The sequence below is a fragment of the Otolemur garnettii genome, unplaced genomic scaffold (assembly GCF_000181295.1).
Source record: "Otolemur garnettii isolate 467f Iridium unplaced genomic scaffold, OtoGar3 scaffold00126, whole genome shotgun sequence".
NCBI classification, from domain to species: Eukaryota; Metazoa; Chordata; class Mammalia; order Primates; family Galagidae; genus Otolemur; species Otolemur garnettii.
This window is the reverse complement of record NW_003852521.1, coordinates 3,866,977-3,887,360: the sequence shown is the minus strand read 5'-3', so window position 1 is coordinate 3,887,360 and position 20,384 is coordinate 3,866,977. Positions and strand designations below refer to the sequence as shown.

At 38.8% G+C, this 20,384-nt stretch overlaps 1 protein-coding gene across 10 annotated transcripts in view; it reads right to left on the bottom strand.

Moving 5' to 3' along the window:
* SYNE1 (spectrin repeat containing nuclear envelope protein 1) overlaps positions 1-20,384 on the bottom strand; it is a 448,631-nt gene that overhangs the window by 358,736 nt on the left and 69,511 nt on the right. For all 10 annotated transcript variants that reach the window (XR_002775281.1, XM_023517949.1, XM_023517955.1 and 7 more), the window contains exon 3: positions 16,075-16,136. Coding sequence is in view for 9 of the 10 variants with exons in the window: in XM_023517949.1 (XP_023373717.1) it covers positions 16,075-16,136 (62 nt within the window). In the remaining variant the exon portion in view is untranslated. The remainder of the gene's footprint in view (positions 1-16,074; positions 16,137-20,384) is intronic.

The window sequence follows — 20,384 nt, the reverse complement described above, 5'->3', positions numbered from 1 at the left end:
GTTTGGTTGAAATGTGATTTTTTTTCTTTACCCACTGATACAGACCATTTATATTTCTCTCATGAATGCATAAATGATGCAATTCTAATTTTAAATGTATTTTTCTCTCTTTATAAAATGAACAGCTGAACACATTGTGTTCTCATGCTGTGAAATACATGTGAACATGAAATGCATGTTCAAAAAGGAGTTTTCGTTTTCAATCATTTTCTTTAAAATTCCACCATTCACACTGCTTCTAACTTCTACAGCAAAAATGTAATGGCAACTTTATGTTCTAATTATATAAATGAAATTATTCAGAACAAAAGGAGCCATTACAATGAAAACTATCTGGAGTGATAATTGAAATTATTGTCCAAGTCATCTAGAGTCATTAAAAACATGGTCTATTTATCATTCAAAATGTTTATTCATATCCTAATAATTTAAATAAGTGAAACAATGAGAAAAATTTCATCAATGTTTGATATGTTCGATAAGCAAACATGAAGTTTTTCGTACACTGTGTTAAACCTAGATATGTTAAAAAAAAAAAAAACTTAAAGAAAGCAGATAGTTCCCATGCAGTAACAAAGATTCCAAAAAACTTCACGCCAAAATAATAAAATGCATCCACCTATCTGTTCTGCTTTTAAACATACACAGCTTTCTCTCACTTTGAAAACGTTTTCTGTTGACTCCACTTATGCCTTTCTTTTCTTTCTTATATCTCTACATGTTCCCTGTTTCCCTCCATCATTCCCTGCATGATGCTCCTGGATTTGACCTTCAGATCAGCTGTGACTGCTGAACAGTTCAGTAGCCCTGCGGCCTCACTGCACGGAACAATGCTGATTCTACCCTCTCCTGGATCTTTTCCTCTCCAAACTTCTGTATTCAGACTACCTCATTCACAGGGACCAGTCCTTTTCTCTCTCCCTCTCTCCTTCTCTCTCTTCTTCCTAACTCTCTTTCTCTCTCTTCTTCCTAACTCTCCTTCTCTCTTCTTCTATCTTTATACAATTTTGTCTGCATGGGTATGACTCTTGAATCTTTCCTTCCTGGTAAGTGTCCTCTCCTAAACATTGTCAAACTTGTGGCAGGTGCTCAACATACGATGTCAGACAATTAAGTTTGCAAACTCATCCTAGAAAAACTGCTTTGAAGGGTAGACCAGGCGCTGGTGTCCGTGAATAGCTTCCCAAGGGGAGGGCACTGAAGGTGACCACAGTGAGATTCAGCAATAAGATATGTAGCACTTTTTCTAGGGTGAGTTTGCAAACTTAATTGTCTAACATCTTATCCTGCTGGCTGACTCACTCATTGACTGAACGAATGGGTATAAATATTGTGTGAAACCAATAAAAGATCTTCCTTTATCAAAAATTACACCAGGATGAAAACAACCTTAGTCACCATTAGACACCCTTTATCATCCCATTTGCATTACGTATTGTTTATATTTAGCAAACGATCAACCGGGGAGATGTCACTACATCACATCTATTTTTTTGGAACAATGTTTTAATACAAAATCTTTTAGCTAAAATGTTTCTCCTATTGCAAAGACAAATACAGCTCCAATATGACTCCCTTGGTGGGGCTCGGGTCATAGGGCATAGGAAGAGTTAGAAATGAGGGTAATTTGCTGGGGCCTGACTTAGTAGGAAATACAGACACCCACCGTGGTTTTGGCTCTATTGCAGTTTGATCTGATCTGCGGTTTCAAGTGCTAGGTAGATATCTATCAAATACTTTTCAAGACCGCAATTACCTTTTTTTATTAATGGAAAATTGCAATAAGCTCTCTGTTTTTTGGGAAAATTATATTCTTTCTTGGCCTTACCAGCCTTTTCTAATACATTCTAGAGTGCCCCAAGACATATTTGTTCTGAGTCTGAGGTGATTCAAACAATTATGGGTGAGGTGATAGGGAGATGGGAGAGAACAAGACGAGAAGGAGAAATTTTGCTTCTATGCTATCACTGCTAGAAGCTCTTCTCAAACTGGGCTTAAGCCCTAAGTTCTGTCTCTAAAAGGCTACAGACTCAGGGCAAATGCATAGGTCTCTGCTGCTGGACCACTGGCATCGCCTGGCTACATCCCGCTAGCTAACTCACAAGCACAGCAGACCTCTTCACCCTATTTCTCCTTTGTTTTTGCCACAGTAGCCCCCTTAATAGCATGATGAGATTCATTCCCTTTCTCTTAGGAGAAATATTTCTCCTTGGACTTCATGAAATCTAGGGAAGCACAGGCATTATAAGTGACCATTTCCTGTTGTTTGGGAAAATAATCTATTCTCTAACAGGTGTGTGTGTGGGGCGGGGGTGGGGGGGTGCGTGACAAGAGCTAAGGGTCTAGTCTAGTTTCATTCTTCTGCCTTTGGATATCTAGTCTTCCCAGAACTGCTGATTGAAGACACTCTCCTTTCCTTACTATATGTTAGTGGTACTGTTGCCAAAGAGAAGTTTCCTGCAGATGTGAGGATTTATTTCTGTGTTCTCTATTCTGTTCTGTTCTAAACAGTCTATGTGTCTGTTTTTATGCCAGTACCATTTGTTTTGATAGCTACAGCTCTGTAGTATAATTTGAAGTCAGATAATGTGATTTATTCCAGTTTGGGTCTTTTTTTGCTCAGAGTGGCTGGGTCTATTCTTTCATAGTTCCATATAAATTGTAGAGTTATTTTTTCTATTTCTGTAAAGAGTATCATTGGTATTTTGATGAGAATTGCACTGAATCTGCAGATTGCTTTAGGTGGTATGGACTGTTTAATAATTGATTCTTCCAATCCATGAGTGTGGATTATCTTTCCAGTTCTCATGACCTCTTCAATTTTTTTCACTAATGCTTTATAGTTTTCACCATAGAGATCTTTGACTTCCTTAGGTAAGTTTATTCATAGGTATTTTATTTTGTTTGCAGCTATTGTAAATGGGATTACTTTCATGGGTCCTTTTTCAGAGGTTTTGCTGTTGGCATAAAGAAAAGCTACTGATTTTTTAATGTTGATTTTGTACCTGCAACATTACTGAATTTTCTTATCAGTTCTAATATTTTTATGGGGTCTTAAGTTTTCTTTAGATATGATATATCATCTGCAGACAAGGATAATTTGACTTCTTCCTTTCCAATTTGGATGCCCTTTATTTCTTTTTCTTGTCTGACTGTTTTAGCTAGAAGTTCCAGTACTATGTTGAATAGCAGAGGTAAAAGTGGGCATCCTTATCTTATTCTAGATCTTCAGAAGAAAAGATTTCGATCTTTCCCTATTCAGTATGATACTCGCTGTGGGTTTGTTCTCTCTCATCTCTTTAGTAGTCTATAAGTATCAGTATATGTTTAACCCTTATCTACCATCTGCTTCATGTTTTTATTCATGAAAGGATGGCCATGTCTGCTATGCTACATGTTAATTTTATGCCCCAAGAAAAAATTACGTTCCTTAAAAGGAACAATTTGGTGAAAAAAAGATATTGGAAATAACTGTTTGGCATGACATGAAAATTTAAGGAATTCTCACATTTAAAAGTTACACATAAAATTAAAAAATTTGGTGCATAAAGGATATACGACAAGTTAGTGTTAGCAAGACTACACACAGTATATGAACTCCAATATTTGGTGTCTCTATAGCTTGGATACTTATACACTCAAATTTAGTAGGCATTTTAATAGGGATGACAGTAGAGAGAAAAGAGAATAAAAAAGGGAGAAAAATGAATGAAATATTGTCGAACATCTAGATGAGTCGAGATCTTTTATGTGAACTCTTACATGTTGGGTTGTCAGTATTCACAACCACCACACATGGGAACACTCTCCTCTCTTTAAAAGTAAGGAGCCTGAATCTTAGAGACACTAACTCAGAGGATGACATTACACCCTTATTAAGTGACTGTGATTTGAGCCCAGGGTTATAATACTTCAAGCCACATTGAGATGGGCTGCTTAGTATAAAAATGCAAGCATTAACATTAACTTTCTGAATAATATACAAATCTATAAATGTGATTTTTATTTATCATCAAGAAGAAAAGCTTTGACTGATCAGCTGAAGTGTCTGTTACTCTGTTAGAAACAATAAATTTATTAACAAAAAGGTACTTCTATGGGGATTTAAGAAAGACTAAAAAGTAATAATAGAAGCTTTGTGTGTATTAACATATATTGGCATAGACTCAAGTCAGCCCAGGTCACAGTGTTTCCCAATGGTCATGTTTGTGCTACACCTCATCCTTCGGTATGTGAATGACCCGAACTGGGAACATCATATTCCCAACTTGGATCCAGAAGATGGCTGGAGCCAATTTGCCCCATGGCAGTGACCTACGGGCTAGCATCATCAGGTCCTGCTGCTGAGGTCTCAAGAGCAACTCTGCCTCTGTCTTTTTCAAGCCTGGGCTAGTCAGTGCGTTGAGGGTCCCCAAGACCACTCTCAGGCTTGGTGATTCACTAGATCAGTGGTTCTCAGCCTTCCTAATGCCCCAACCCTTTAATATAGTTCTTTATGTTGTGGTGACTCCCAACCATAAAATTATTTTCATTGCTACTTCATAACTATAATTTTGCTACTGTTATGAATCGTAATGTAAATATCTGATATGCAGGATGTATTTTCATTGTTACAAAGGAGTTGCGACCCACAGGTTGAGAACCGCTGCACTAGACGGACACGCAGAGCCCAGAAAAGCTGTTCGATTCACTGTGACAGTTTATTACTACAAAAGGACATAGATTAAAATCAGCAAAGGCAAAAGGTGCACGGTGTGAAGCCCAGAAGAAACTACGTATGAGCTCACAGAGCCCAGTGACTTGCCTTTCCCTGGCGAAGCCGCATGAGGATGCACTTAATTTTACCAGCAACATTGTCCACACTTTGCACGTATTATCATCCAGCAATGATGGGTGACAGTCAGAAAACCTCACCCAAGCCTGAGTGTCAGGGTTTTCACTGGGGGTCTGGGACATAGACAAGCAGTGCCTGCATGACTTGGCTTGAGCCTTTCAGACTCCCACCTCCTCCCTCACCCCCCTCCCCACAAGAAAAAAAAAAACAAAACAAGTATTAACCAAAATCACACTGTTAAGATAAAATGATCTGATCAAAGTGGTAGAGCACGGTCAAGGCCTCTGTCACCACACATTGAAGTTGACTATCCATAGAATGTGGCTCAAGGGCTCAGGTGCACAACACTCTTCTAAGGTGGAATAATCCAAGTGCTCTGAAGTTATCTCCCAGATGCCAGCCAAGGGTCATTTTTAAAGACAAGCCTTACATGGTTTGAGCAACACAGTCCTGCTGAATTAACCCTTTCCTACCCAGTCAGCCTTTCCTTCTAATACACAGAGGCAACCAGTAGCCATAGATCTCTCTCTCTCTCTCCCTCCTTGGTTAAATCATCTAAAATTGAATTTATTTACTTGCAAAAAAATGAAAGACAATTGACATGTCTGTTGAGCCTGTTATTAGTTTGTAAACACTGTTGGGAGTGTAACAGTTATTTACATTGCAGTGTCTTCCCACTTCCACTTAAGGAAGAGATTCATAAATATGAACCAAATTAAATCTGGTCTGTAACATGTGTATCTATATTTACAGAGGAACTTGATTTATATATATATATATAAATACATATATATTATATACATTATATACATATATATATATATATTTTACTACTAGTCCCCCCCCCAACACCTTATCTGCAGTTTGAACTACCTGCAGTCAACCATGGTCCAAACTATTACATGGAAAATTCCAGAAAGAAATAATTGATAAGTTTTAAATTGCTTGCCATTCTAAGTAGTGTGATGAAATCCAGCCATCCCACTCCATTCTGCCTGGGATGTGAATCACCCTTTTGTCCAGCATATCCATAGACCCTACTGATCCATGCGTCATGTGGTAGCTGTCTAGGTTATCAGATCTCTTGGTAATTGTCTAGGTTATCAGTACCCAGTCACGTGGTAGCTGTCTAGGTTATCAGATCCCTTATCATGTCACTGTTGTGTTTGTGCTCATGTCACCCTTATTTTATTTAATAATGGTGTCAAAGCACAAGTGTAGTGAAGCTGGCAATTTGGATATGCTATAGATAAGCTGTAAAGTGCTTCTCCAAATGAAAAGGAGAAAATTCTCAACATAATAAGGAAAGAAAAAAGATCTTAGGAGAATTTGCCAAGATCTACAGTAAAAATGGACCTTTTATCCAAGAAGTTGTAAACAAGGAAAGATAAATTCATGCTAGTTTTTCTGTCGCACCTCAGACTACAAAAGTTATGGCCACGCTGGATGATGAGGGCTTCATTACGGTGGGAAAGGCACCAAATTTGTCAGTGGAAGACATAAACAGAAACGTGTTCTGGTTGATGTCTGTGGCTTCAGGCAGCCCCTGGGTGTCCGGAGATGCATCCCTGTTACATAAGAATGGGGTACTATAGCTTAATTTTTAACCTTCAATTACGCTAAAATATATATTATATAAATCTACCAGTTTAATCATTTAAGTGTACAGTTCAGTCGCGTTAGGTATTTGCACCTCATTGTGCAACCAATCTCTAGACTATTTTCATTTTGAAAAACTGCAACTCTGTACCCATTATAACAACAGCTTCCCATTCCTCCTTCCCTTCAGCTCCCGCAACCGTCAGTCTACTCTGTTCTCAGTGATTTTGACTGCTCTCGATATCTCATCTAGGTGGAATCACACAGCATTTGGCTTATTTCACATAGCATAACGTTCTCAAGATTCAGCCAGGTTACAGCAGATGCCAGAATTCCCTTCCATTTTAAGGCTGAAGAATATTCCATTGTATGGATAATACACCACATACCACGCATTGTGTATTCATTTGTTTGTCAATAGATATCTGGGTAGCCTCCAACTTCCAGCTACTGTGATTAATGCTGCTACGAATGTGGTTGCACCAATATCTCTTCAAGACTCTGCTCTCAATCCTTTTAGATATATGATCAGAAACAAAAATATGTTAATTTTATTTATTTTTTTAAAATTTTTTCTTTAAGAACTGTGATACTGCTTTCCATAGTGGCTCCTTTATAGAACAGAAACCTATTGATAAACATTACCAGCGTGTCATTACGTTATCAACAGATTCCTGCACATCTTCTAGAACCTTAGTGTTTCTAGTGACCAATATCATGCAGCAGATAAGTTAATTTTCAGCACTGGGGATTTAGTTTTCAGTAAAGAAGAGGGTAAAATCGCCTGCATCATGCCAGGGTCTTCACTTACCACTTCTAGTCTTCCATTCAATGTTTTTCTCTCTCAGGGAAAGAGTTCTCAAAACATTTTACAACCATAACCAGCTACAGCATTTTACTGTAAAATCCTGAACACAATCACCCTATGGTTTAGTGTCTGTAACTGCTGGAAACTTAGTGGCACCAGTAAAAGTGAAGCAGAAAATGCCTGAAGGAAAAGCACAAGCCATGGAGAACCACTCACTTTGGTTGAAACACTCCCTGTGGGGCTAGGTCAGGGCTGGGCTTGCTGAACAGGAAGCAGAGTCCTGGCCTGCGATATTCACTAAACTGCCTCTGTCCGGGGTGGGGGGAGCGCTCCGGGCCAGGGGTATTCTCAGGTTTGTTCTGCATGGCCTTAAATGTGCTATGCACAGGTGGTCCAAACATTTAGAACCAGACAGACCATTATTTCCAGGAACAATTTCAGAGGCTGAGAGATAGTGTAAGGGGGCCAAGTCCCATCCCAGGACTAGTCTAGAGTTAATGCTGCTCTGATGGATATCTGCTGGGCGGGAAAAACAAGCTGACCACCAGGAACAGAGAGGAGTGGGAAGGGAAGGGAAGTTAACCAGCAGATGTGGAGAAGTTACCTCCCCCATCGCTGGCACACAGCCCACCCCACTAAAACCTGTCACAATGCCAAAGCAGCCTCGGACCAGATCGATAAAATCATGGCTATAACCACTGACAATAGGCAAATAAAATTAATGTCTGAAAATTGTGTCATTTTTATTCAGAAAATCTAATTAAATGTTCCAAGTATCTCCAGAAACAAGGTGAAGTCATTTAAAAATCGTATATGTAATCTACTTCCCTCTCACTCCCTCTATAACCATGATGATTATTTTCCACCGCTAATTGGCAAAAGCGGGAAGATAGTTCTATTCTTTTTTGTTTCCTGTGACAGACCACATAATCATTTCCACTTCCTTGATTATTTAATTCAATTCTGAATAAATATCCCAAAGGCAACAACTGCCTTCCTGCCCAGCGTTAACTCTGCTCAGAAAACTACACTCTTAAAAATTTTCAGATGTAATGAGGTTCTTTTTACCAGAGAGTATAAAAGAAGCATGCCCCCCAAGTTATTTGTTTGATTCAATGTAAAGTTCAAGTTGACTCCTCTCTTTTGCTCACTCAAGATCAGATCCATCAACAAATCCATTTTCAAAATTCATGCAGAATCCAACCACTTCTCATCACCTACACTGCTGCTGTTCATATCTTGGTCCAAGTCACCAGTCCCTCGGCCGGATGACTTCAGTAACCTCCAACTTATCGCCTCCCTTCTGCTCTCACCCATCTTCAGTCTGTCCTCAACAGAACAGCTTCTCCACCATCTCTGCTGTCCATCTTCCCCAGTAAGACAGAAACCCCATAATGCAGGCATTACTTTTTTCTTTTTTTGTTCACTGCTGCATTCTCAGGACCTAGAATATTGCCTCAGTTATTAAACAGCTTTAAAATTATTTATTAAATGAATGGATGAATTGATACAAAATATTTCTAAGGAAGGAAGTTTGACAAATACTAGCAAAATGTGCATAAACTTTGTGAGATAGATATATCCATATTATTAATAAACGAATACAGGTTATCAATAAACTAACACTAGTTCATGTGCAATTTAAGTAGTCAACTATCAACTATTTTAAGTTGCACATGAACTTTACAGACACCCTATATATCCTATAAATAAATTAATACATGCTATTTGTTTTGAAATGACTTTCCTTTGTCATCTTTTAGTTAAAAACTAATTTATTGTTCACTCTATGTAACTACAGGGTTAACCAATTAAGGCAGGTTTATTTTTTCCCAGATGCATTCATAGACAATGGACAGCAAAACTTGCAAACATTTACTCGTATTCATGTTGTGAACATGACGTTTGGATATGTATAAATCAAGCTAACTAACATGTTTATCACTCACATATGCAATGAAGCTTTAGAAAAACAAGAAAATTCTTTTGGGGGTGAATTATTCCATTGACCTTTCCCACTCTGCTTCTTGATCCTCCTGCCTTAGTTCACTAACAGCCCTACCAGACTGTGCACAAGGAAAGAGACGCCAGCAAAATTCAGTTCAGAAAGTGTTTCCACGTTATCTTCTCCCACCGTGGGTGGAAAGACAATTAAAGAAGATGAAAGCCACCACTAATGTGGTATTTTACGACCATGAAAATGTCATTCAAAGTCACAGTTAGCATGGATTTTTTTAAAAAAAACATAGAAAGTCGAAAGTGTTCCTTCTGAAGGAGTGTATGAATCTAACTTGGTATTGAAACAAAAACAGGCCTTAATGAATTGCTTACGGGGTTGACTTGTACCTTCCCCCAAGATATGTTGATATCTCAACCCCCAGCGCCACAGACCGTAACCTCATTTGGAAATAGAGTCTTTACAGGGGTAATCAAGTTAAACACTGTCACTAGTGTCCTTATCCAACGGGGAAATTTGGACACAGACACAGACATCCACAGAAGCAGAAATGAGAGTGGAGCTACTGCAAGCCAAGACATACAGGTACTGCAGGGTATCACCAGACGCTACAAAAACAGACTTCACCCAGAATCCCAGGAGCAGCATGGCCTTCCAGCCTTCAGAACTATGAGAGGACACGTTTCTCACTGTGAGCCACTGACACGTGGTACTTTGTTGTGGCAGGCCTAGCGTTTCATAGAGAACCTGAGTGATGTTTTACGATGGTTTTCCCTCAATTTTCTAAAGGGTGAGAAGGTGCTCATATCATGCCTAAGTTCATCCCAAAGGCAGTATTTAAAATGTCCCTTGTCTACCCTTGACAGCTCCATAAATTCAAGGCTGGCAGATGGATAGAGGAGCTCATTGCATATTGAAAAGAAGCTCCGTTTATGGAAACACTAAAAAATGCCTATTCGAGACTCATTGTTCCCCAAAGGGCTTATTTCTGAGCCATCAGCCAAATAGCATACATATTGAATTGAGGGTATTTAAATACAAATATTTTCTATTCCATTTGACAAAATGAGAGAAAATGTAAAACTGCAAGAATTTGATAACAGAATATAATCACCATGCATACGAAATTACTTACACTAGCTCTAGTTTTAAAATACCATTTTTATAAAGTTTCTTTTGAAAAGGAATGTTCGGACTATTTGCTTTGTGTGGCCAAATGGCACTGCATAAGTTCAATAGCCTATGGCTCTTGCATAAAGTTCAGAAATTTTCTACAGTACATTTTTGAAGGTCAAAGAACTAACATTTTTTACTATCCAATTTTGATATATTGGTTCTAATATAACATTTTTGTTCAAGTATGCAAAGATTGTACTGTTAGGCCTAAGAAATCTACAGCCATCAGGAAGAAATCCCTTCAGATCCCACTCCACCTCTGACTTCCACTCTTTGCCACACTTGGGCACACTCACACCCACCCTTCCTGTTCCCGCTCTAGTCTCAGAGAAGGGGAGATCTCTCTTTCTGGCACAAATGTCCACCCTCCACCCATGCTTTCAGATTCCTCTCTCACCCTGCCTCTTCAGGAGCCTGGTACCTTCAGAGTGACTGTTTTCTCCTTCCTCAGTCTGTGCTTCTGTGCTGGTCCTTGAATACTCTCTTCTGTACAGACACACACTCAAGCCGACCCTGATATGAAAACAGTCCTTCCCAGAGCCACTTTTCTGCCTCCGCTGATAACTCTATATGAACTAAGTACTCTAACCTCCTTACCTCCTTACCTCTCGTTTACTCATCAGCTGACTGGAGTCTGGTTTCTACTATTAGTGACTACTCCCAAGTGGCCAGCAACTTCCTAATTGCCAAATCAAATGGATCCATTTTTACCAAGTAATTTCTCTGTCTAAAGTAACTGAACTTAGTAGCCTTTCCCGAGGCCTCTTGTATTACCCATCTCTGTAAATGATCTTACTCATTTGCTTAAGTCAGAAGTCTAGAAGTCGTTCTTTACTCCTCCTTCAAGGTTATAATAAATTACTCAGTTCTACCGAGTCCCCCCCAAGCATATTTTAAATCTGTCCACTTTTCACTATTCTCCACAACAGTCCTCACCTCTCACTGGACTCACTGCCAAGCCACTGTACCCCCAATCTTACTTGTTCCTGCCCTAATTCGCGAAGGGGCAGGGGGAGAGATGTTTACAGTCAGAGTGATAATTTCCTGCCAAAGATTCTTTTTCAATATCTGTAACACAATATCTGACTTTTTAATGACTGGCCTTTGACCACTTCTCAGTTTCGTCTGTTACCATCACAGTCCTGGAAGCCGCACTTTCCGCTGTTCTGAGCCGCTCCCTCGACCGCCTCTATCTGCTGTGCTTTCTCACCCCTCCGCTTTTGGTTTTTTTCATCTACCCAACCCCAAGATCTTTCTCAGGCCCCAGCTTAACTGTGTCTTCCTTTGAACATCTGTGGACACCCTGCTCCAGATTGCCTGGTTGGCTGAGCTTTCCATATGCTCTCCTGTCACCCTGCCTTGCCCCTCTCTTGGACTCATCACAAACACATCATTGTAATTGTTTCCTCTGTCAGATGATCAAAGACATGACGACACAGACTATGTCTGCCTTTGCTCCCCACTGTATCTACAATCTCTAGCACACTGAATAACTAAATAAGCAAATTAAGCATGTGGGCACAACACAAGTGTTAGTGTCTATATGGAGGAACATTTGTGTCTCACCAAAGACCAAAGCCTTAACTCTCAATGTGATGGTATTTGGAGGTAAAGCCTTGGAAGCTAAGTAGGTTTAGATGAGGTTATCAGGGTGAAGCCCCCATAATGGGATTGATCAGTGTCCTTATAGGAAAAGAGAGACCATAGTTTTCTCTTCGTCTACCATGTAGAGGACAGTGAGAAGACAGCTGCCCATCTACAAGCCAAGAAGAAAACCCTCACCAAGAACGGAATCTGCCACCACCAGGATCTTTGGTCTTCCGACCTGCTGAACTGGGAGAAATAAATTTTATTATGGAATCCTCGTTTTTACTTTATGAATTTGCAACTGAGCAAAGCAATCAAAGTGTCCAGGCATAAGAAAAATCTGGCTTTAAGTGACTGTGAACTTATTAGTTAACTCTAAGCTTCAGGTTCGTAATCTATAAAGTAGTAAAAATGATACATTTGCTTGTTGTTGTACAGACTAAATAAAGTAAAAGATAAAACTACTAAGGTACAGTAATTGGCACATGGTAAGTGTTCAATAAACGGCAGCCTTGTGGTTTAGAAATATATTTTAATGAGTTCTCACAAGCTGGAGCTGAGGCAGGAGCCTAACTTTGAAAAACTATCACTCAAAATCAATATTGGGATCATTAAAAAATAAAACTACACCTTCTTTCATTAATAGAACTCACAGAATAGAAAGATAAAGGTTTCTTGTTGGAAAGAAAGAAAATTATAGGTTCCATGTCTAAAAACGGAGCCCCATCCCTAAAAGGAATCATCAGGTATATGAAATAATTACAACCCACTAATTTTTGTTAACGTATATTATAGTACATTGAAGATCTGTGATTTGCAATGTCTTGCATAATTACAGAAGCATGAAGACTTCAATTTGAAAACAAAGCACACATCAAAATAATGAACAGATAATTACAGTCCAAAATTTGAATAATCTACATCTGTGTAAGAAATATGGCATTGAAAACACAAACAGAGAAAATTTGTAGGTATCTTTCCTACTTTTTTTTTTTTTTTTTGCAGTTTTAGGCCGGGGCTGGATTTGAACCTGCCACCTCCAGCATAGGGGGCCAGTGCCCTACTCCTTTGAGCCACAGGTGCCACCCTCTAATTTTCTTTCTTTCTTTCTTTCTTTCTTTCTTTTTTCAAACAGAGTCTCAAGTTGTCAGCCTGGGTAGAGTGCTGTGGCGTCATAGCTCACAGCAACCTCTGCTTGAGTGATCCTCTTGCCTCAGTTTTTCTGGGTTTTTTTCAGTAGAGATGGGGATCTTGCTTTTTGCTCAGGCTGGTTGCAAACCCATGAGCTCAAGCTTTCCACCTGCCTTGGCCTCCCAGAGTGCTAGGATTATAGGCATGAGCCACCATGCCCAGCCTGTATTTTTCCTACTTTTAATAAGATTTTTGTCTTAAGAAAAGTATAATTTAAAAACCAGATTGTACTCTTTTTAATCCTCTCTCTGCTGTCATAATATTTACAAAGAATTGTTACAAAGGAATGGAATGTTATCAGAATAAGACTTTAATTATAAGTAAATTTTATGAATTTACTTTATGAATTTGCAACTGAGCAAAGCAATCAAGAGCAAAAATGAAAATTTCCTATTAAAAAACTTTCCCAAATTCATCTTCATAGGCATCCCCAATGTATTCCAAACATCTCCCAATGCACCCAAGATTGCATGACCTTAGGACAGAAGGACCAACTTTCGTGCTTCTCAACTAAAATTGGCAGCTGTTAAACCTGCCACTACCTATTATCAAAGCTACATCTGGAACTGGTCAATTTCCAAAGATGACTTTGAGAAATCAGATATAAATCTTCTTCCCAAATATAGTCTTTTAAATTGTCCTATAAAATAAAATTTTTATTTATTTAACTTTCTTAAAAACCTTAACGAGGCAATTTCAGTAGCAAAATGTAATAACAGAATTCAGAATTTATCATTCTAATATAAATCAACAACAGCTCTCATGACTGTTGTATAGAAATTTTTCAGACAATAAAGATCCTACGAAAATCTTTGTAGCTTACATTCCAGAAAAAAGTTGAAACTTATTCTCTTCTTGGCCAATTTAGCTCTTTTCTCCCTTTTTTTTCTTGGAGATAAAACTACTTGGCGCATCATGTTGCGTGATAGGTGATTTAAAATGAATATCTTGAAAACATATTTTCACCATGGGTCATTTTCCTACTTTTATTGATAGATGTCAACAGAAAATTGTGGGGAGGGAATTGTGGGGAACAACCAAGGAATAAAATGTATTTTAATTTTTTAAAATGGTTTGGTTGTCAGGTTATCTGAAAAATTCCAATTCTAAAAAATTACCTGAAAAAATTCCAAAAACACATAGGTACACACAAACCGATGTGTACTAGGGATTACCACACAGGGAAACATCAGATAGGAAAGGGAAATAAGCTCATTACTGCCATCATTAAAGGGTCAAGTTCGCATCCCTAACTATTAAAAATATTGGAGAATGTTTCAATAGTGCAAGGAATTTCCTCTCAGAAGTTTTGGGGATATATTAAAATTATAACTGTACATACGTATTGACTATTCACCTAATTCTAGAACTTTATCCTAAGAAGAAGAAAACAACATATATGTGTTCAAAGATGTACGTCCAAGGATTTTCACTGTTGTATTTTATATAATATTAAACAACTGGAAACCACATAAATGACCATCAGTAGGCAATCGGCTAACTCAGGCAGATAAATATAATAAAGTTTATGTAGCAATTAAAATGATTATGTAGTCCTATCTACTGACACAGAAAGATATATTGAGTGAAACAGAAGCTTCCAGAACAGTACCCTATAAAATGGTTTACATGTAACTGTGTGTGTCTGTGTGCAGAAAAATGTTGACCAGTATTTCAGTGATGTAACCATCACTGGATTGTGTGATTTAAGATGATTTTTAATTTCTTTATATTCTGTAAGAGGTTTATTACTATTATTGTTTACAATTAACATCTAACCCTTTTATAGTATGAAAAAAAAACCCACTAATTTCATTTTCACTTTGGAAAAAGAAAATCTTCCCAAATTAATGACAATTCTGTAATTAGCACCAACCAGGGCTGGGGAAAAATGAACCCAAAGTAATCAGGCCTGCTGCTTTTATTGCCTTTTTACAGGGCAGGTCCGGTGGCAGCTACTGTGACAGAAGATTCTTCTCTCATCAGGTGGTTTGGAAAGGGGATCTCAATATACCCTGTATCTAGACACAATGTTCTCATGGTCTTTTATTGCTGGATTCTGAGCTTTTCAAGGCCGAGGAAAGTGTCTCACTAATTTCTTCCTGTCTTCAAAGCCTAGCACAGACACCAAGTAAGAAGTTAATTTGTAGCATGGGACCAGAGTAAATTTCCATGCTTTGTTTGGTTCTGAACCATAAAAAAGGTCCTAATCAAAAAGTGCCCTTAGGGTTGGGCCTCACATCTTATAAGCACTGCTCTCAGCATAAGGATCCTCTAACTAAATTTAGATAATTGTCCCAGCATCTGAATTAATTTTTACAAATGTGATGGTTCACTTATTTTTCCATCAGCAGTATAAGAAATCAATTCTATTATACTGTACCAAGATCGAAATTGACTTTCTATCAGTTCAAAGACATGCAATGCACAGTCACCTAATGCCATCTAAGGTCAGTGTAGAAAATCTCAAAGTGATTGCAGCCCTTTTAGTGTCTTATAACCGTGGTTACTTTTTAATTAGAGCACCTGAGAGGGAGCAGAGGTACCGTCATGATCTCCTGAGATAAAATCCTTTGCTCAGCACAGCCCACTCATTGCTGTGGGCAGAACATTCTTTCTGTTCCAAACACATACAAACAAAAATCCAGCACAAATTCTCCTTTTGATATGACACTCATTTCTTCTGTTACTATAGAAGAAATAATTAGATGAACTATTTCTTCAAGGTGAAGTAACCTGACTCTAGCGATCAGTTCATTTCCTCCCAGAGGCAATGTTAGCAAACACCAATGGTAAACCAACCAACAGAATTGCCCATTATTTGTAGTAGTGACAGTAACTATAGCAACATTCCTTTTCACTGTGCATCTGCTGATTACTGGCTCCAACTAAGAAACCCGTAACTCTGGTAGTCCCCTTTACCTTGGCCAGGTGAGAGTTGATCCATTTTGTGAAAGTGCGTTTTTGTACTATCTCTTGCTCATCTAGAAGAAAAAAAAATACCTGGTTAGATAACATCATACGTCATAAAGTTGTATCATAGTTACCTAAATCTGGAAGGAATCATAAAATTATTTTATCTTCTAATTCATGCTACCAATTATTGTCTGAAAGGAAGAATCAACACAGCTCCCACTACATAATCAATTAGAAGGTTCATTTAAAATTATCAGCACATGCATGAAAACTCCATGTTAGCCCTGTGGTTACCTTCATTCACTTATTAAAAGTACACTGGTAAATTATAACCCAACAAGGCTATGAAAAGTAGAAATTCACAGAGAGTAACTCAGGGCCACATTTTATGCAAGACTTGAAACGACAGAGGAAGATGATCAGGGCAGGGTCTCTGCTGTGAAAAATGCCCAGGTGGATAGACACCCAAGGGCGTATGAACAGTAGAGGATTATGCAGTAACGTGGTAAATAGAGCTGCATTCGTGTGTTATAGGAAGACAGCCAGGTGGTGCATTCACCCTAGGGTGACATCCCCAAAGTCCCACCAGGGGGAGTCCTCATTTTCATGTAGGCAGAATGTGGGCAGAAGGTGTGACTTCCATCTAGCCAGTAGGATATGAAAAAAGTGATGAGGTCTCACACCCATGCTCCTGTTACTTTATGTTACTCCATGTTAGTGGACTGGAGGGACATTCTCCTGCTGGCCAGGAAGGCCCAGCAGGCCTGCTGTGAGCTTCCCTTGGAGAGGGCTGGTGATAGGAAACCATGGGCTCCTTCACATGCAGAAGGCAGCCTCCCACCAACAGCCAGTGAGAAGCAGGGCCCTTGGGCAAACAGTCCCAGGAAATGAATTCTGCTAGCAAAATGAGCAGGTCTGAAAGTGGGTTCTTCCCCAGTTGAGCCTCTGGGTGAGAATGAAGCCCAGCTGACCCCTTAGCTACAGCTTTGTGAGGCCCTGAGCGGTTGGATGCAGCTAAGCTGGGCATTGACTCCTGACCCACAAAAGGTGGGAGACAATAGGTGTCTCTTGTTTTAAACTGCAACATCTGTGGTAATTTGTTATGTGGCAAGAGAAAATTAATGTAGGGAGGAGAAGAGGGATGTTCAGGAAGGCTTTAATTAGAGGTATAAAGAGAGGAGGGACAGAGTTTAATAATACCTCTAAAAGAAATAGTAAATTCCATTCATTCTGCCAACCTCTACTGAGTGTCAGCTGTGTGTAAAACGCGAGACTAGATGTTGTGGGAGGCACATATAAATAAGATACAAGTTCAATCCCTCAAATCTACATCTCTAGCCCTAGAGCCCCGATCTGTCCCCGGCTTCAGCTTAGAATATCTGACTGCCTGTCTCCTAGCATGCAAAGCCTATGAGCACAGCAACTAAGTTCCCAGTATCTATGAGTGTGGTCAATGAGAATGACATGATTGAAGACGTACCAGGCACTAATGTACTGACTGACAGATAGATCACATTATACAATTATTTTAATTAATTAGTTACCTTTCATTTATTATGTCATATACCATACGTATTAACTTATTTAATTATTGTCAAAAACCTTGAAGAGCAATTGCCATAAGCCCACTTTACATACAGGATAATTAAGGCACAGAGGAGTTAAATATTTTTGCTTAAGGCAAAGCCACATTTCAGATAACTGTAATCTGGTTCCTAGGCCATTAGTAACCTAAAAGTTACTACACTAGTCATATCAAATAGTGAACACATGAAAATGATAAATTCATAGTTCAATCAGTTTGTTTGACCTTTGAATATTTGGGCTCTATAAATAAAGGCCGGTAGTAGCAAAACGATGTTAACTAATCAAGCTAGGTTTTAAAACACATAAAATCCAATTCTAAATCTAAAATAGCGACCATTTGAGGATGAGCATATTTTCTACACTCCATTTGGGACTAAATACTTTTATAAACATCACAAAATGTCACTGCTTAAAAACCTTAAAATAAATCACATAATACACAGTCATAAATTCAACTATATAATCTACTGATAATATATTACTTCCTAATATTAAAAATTATGGCTATAAACTAGATTTTATCGAGTCCTAAAGATCTACTTTTTATATTATCAGGCACAGACAGCTGAATTCTAAGTACATATTTTTCTACTTTTAGTATTTTCCTAAAAGAAAAAAAAAAGTCCCCACTTTTTATGTAAGACTGGAATAATTTACTTCCAGCACTTGGTGGTTAAATCCGATACCAACAGAATCAAATGTTTCATTTGGGGAAGCAATATTAATAGAAACAGGCAGTGAGAGACTCTCAACTGATGTTAAAAAAGTAACGAACAATAGAATTTCTTCATAATGCTGCTGGCAGAGAACTGAAATAGCTCTCTTAGTATTTATGAAGTTCTCTTTGTGTTCAATCACACACTACACAACAATATGGTGTCACTGATGGGCCTCATGCATGACAGTGGTCTCTTAAGATTATAAAGGAATTGAAAAGTCCTATTCCAGGGACATCCCAGCCATCCCCATGCTTCAGTGCAACGCCTTGCCATTTCTATGTTGAGATATGTTCAGATACACAAATACTCATCATTTTCTATCACATTTGCCCACAGCCTTCAGCACAGTACCACGCTGTACAGATGTCTAGACTAGGAGCAATAGGCTACAGCATCCATCCTAGCTATGTAGTAGGCCATGCCACCTACCTTTGTGTAAAGACACAATAAAATTGACTAATGGCAGCTCAATTCACAATTACCAAGTCATAGAAGCAACCCAAACACCCATCAACCCATGAATGGATTGATGATTAAAAGACTTTACATCTTTTATGTTTATCTGCATGGAGCTGAAACACATTCTTCTTAGTAAGGTATCTCAAGAATGGAAAATAAAATAACCAATGTACTCAATACTAAGATGAAACCAATATATAAACAACTGCATGCCCACACAAATGACAAAACACAGATACAGTCTAAAAGGGAGGGGAGAGGGGGAGAGGGAAAGGAAGGAGAAGGGAGGGAGACCGAGGGGACCTCACCTAATGTGTACAATGTGAGGGTGTTCAGGACATCCCCTGGGTGAAGGGCTCAACCACAAGCTCAACTTTATCTTAGAATGAAAACAATGTAACCTAAAAATTTGTACCCTCATGTTAATTGGAAATAAAAAAAATTAGCTAATAACTAATTTCTCAGAATGTATCCCCATCATTAAGCAACACAACTACATATTTCCTTGCATTGAAGGGAACATTATTTAAATGTACTTAGTAGGCAACAGTCTTATTAATGATGTTTCTGTACTCAGCTTTAGAACAACATGATGGTCTTACCAAGTGTTCATATATATGCCTGCTAATATTTCTACTAAAAACAGTAAAAACGGTAACTCACACATTTTGCCGAACATGTAAGTTGGTTCTGAAAACAGTAAAGTTTGTCTACGTAATAAACCCAGTCCTCCAGTTCTAAGAATCACAGAGAACAAGGGGTTGATCCATCACCCATTTTATTCCCTAATTTCTATCCTTGCAGCCTAAACTCCCCCCAGTTCATAGCCTGTCACCTAGTGGTTACCCCTGACTCCTTGCTCTTACTCTTCATATTGAATCCATAAGGAATTGGTCTATTTTCTTCCTGAATATCTCATATCCACGAATATCAGTCTAGTTCAGGCCACCATCGTTCTCTGGAGGCCTGTTCATTTCCACGTTTAGAATAAAGTTTTAGATTCGGGACAGGGAGCATACTGACCCTACTCACCTCCATCACATCCACGCCACACATCAGATGCTTAACACAGGGAAGGATGGGTTTGCTGAGGGAGTGCTGGGGGCAGCACAGCCTCTGCCCTGGGGTAACAGGTGGTACATGGAAGAGAAGGGCTCATGACCGGCCACTCAAACAATGTGTCAGTGACTGTGACAGGACCATGTAAAGAGCTAAGGGAACACACAAAAAGAGCAAGGAGCTCTTCTTTCAGGTAATGATATAGGCTGAAAATACTAGAAAACCACAAGATAGGCGGGCACCATTAAGCTGAGTATCGCATAATAAAAGGAAATTTGGGGGTAGAGAAGGTAGATAAGCTTTTAGGAAAAAGATGTAGCATTTTAAAAGCATGGTACAATATATTGAATGGACAGTGAAAATCTGTTACGCCAAGATGACAAAGCAAACAGGGGTTGAGAAGGGACTAGAAGTGAGCCTGGAAAATGGTGAATACGCAGGTTATTAAAGCCTCGCTATGCCGAGGAATTTTGTCTTTATCTGATGGGCAGT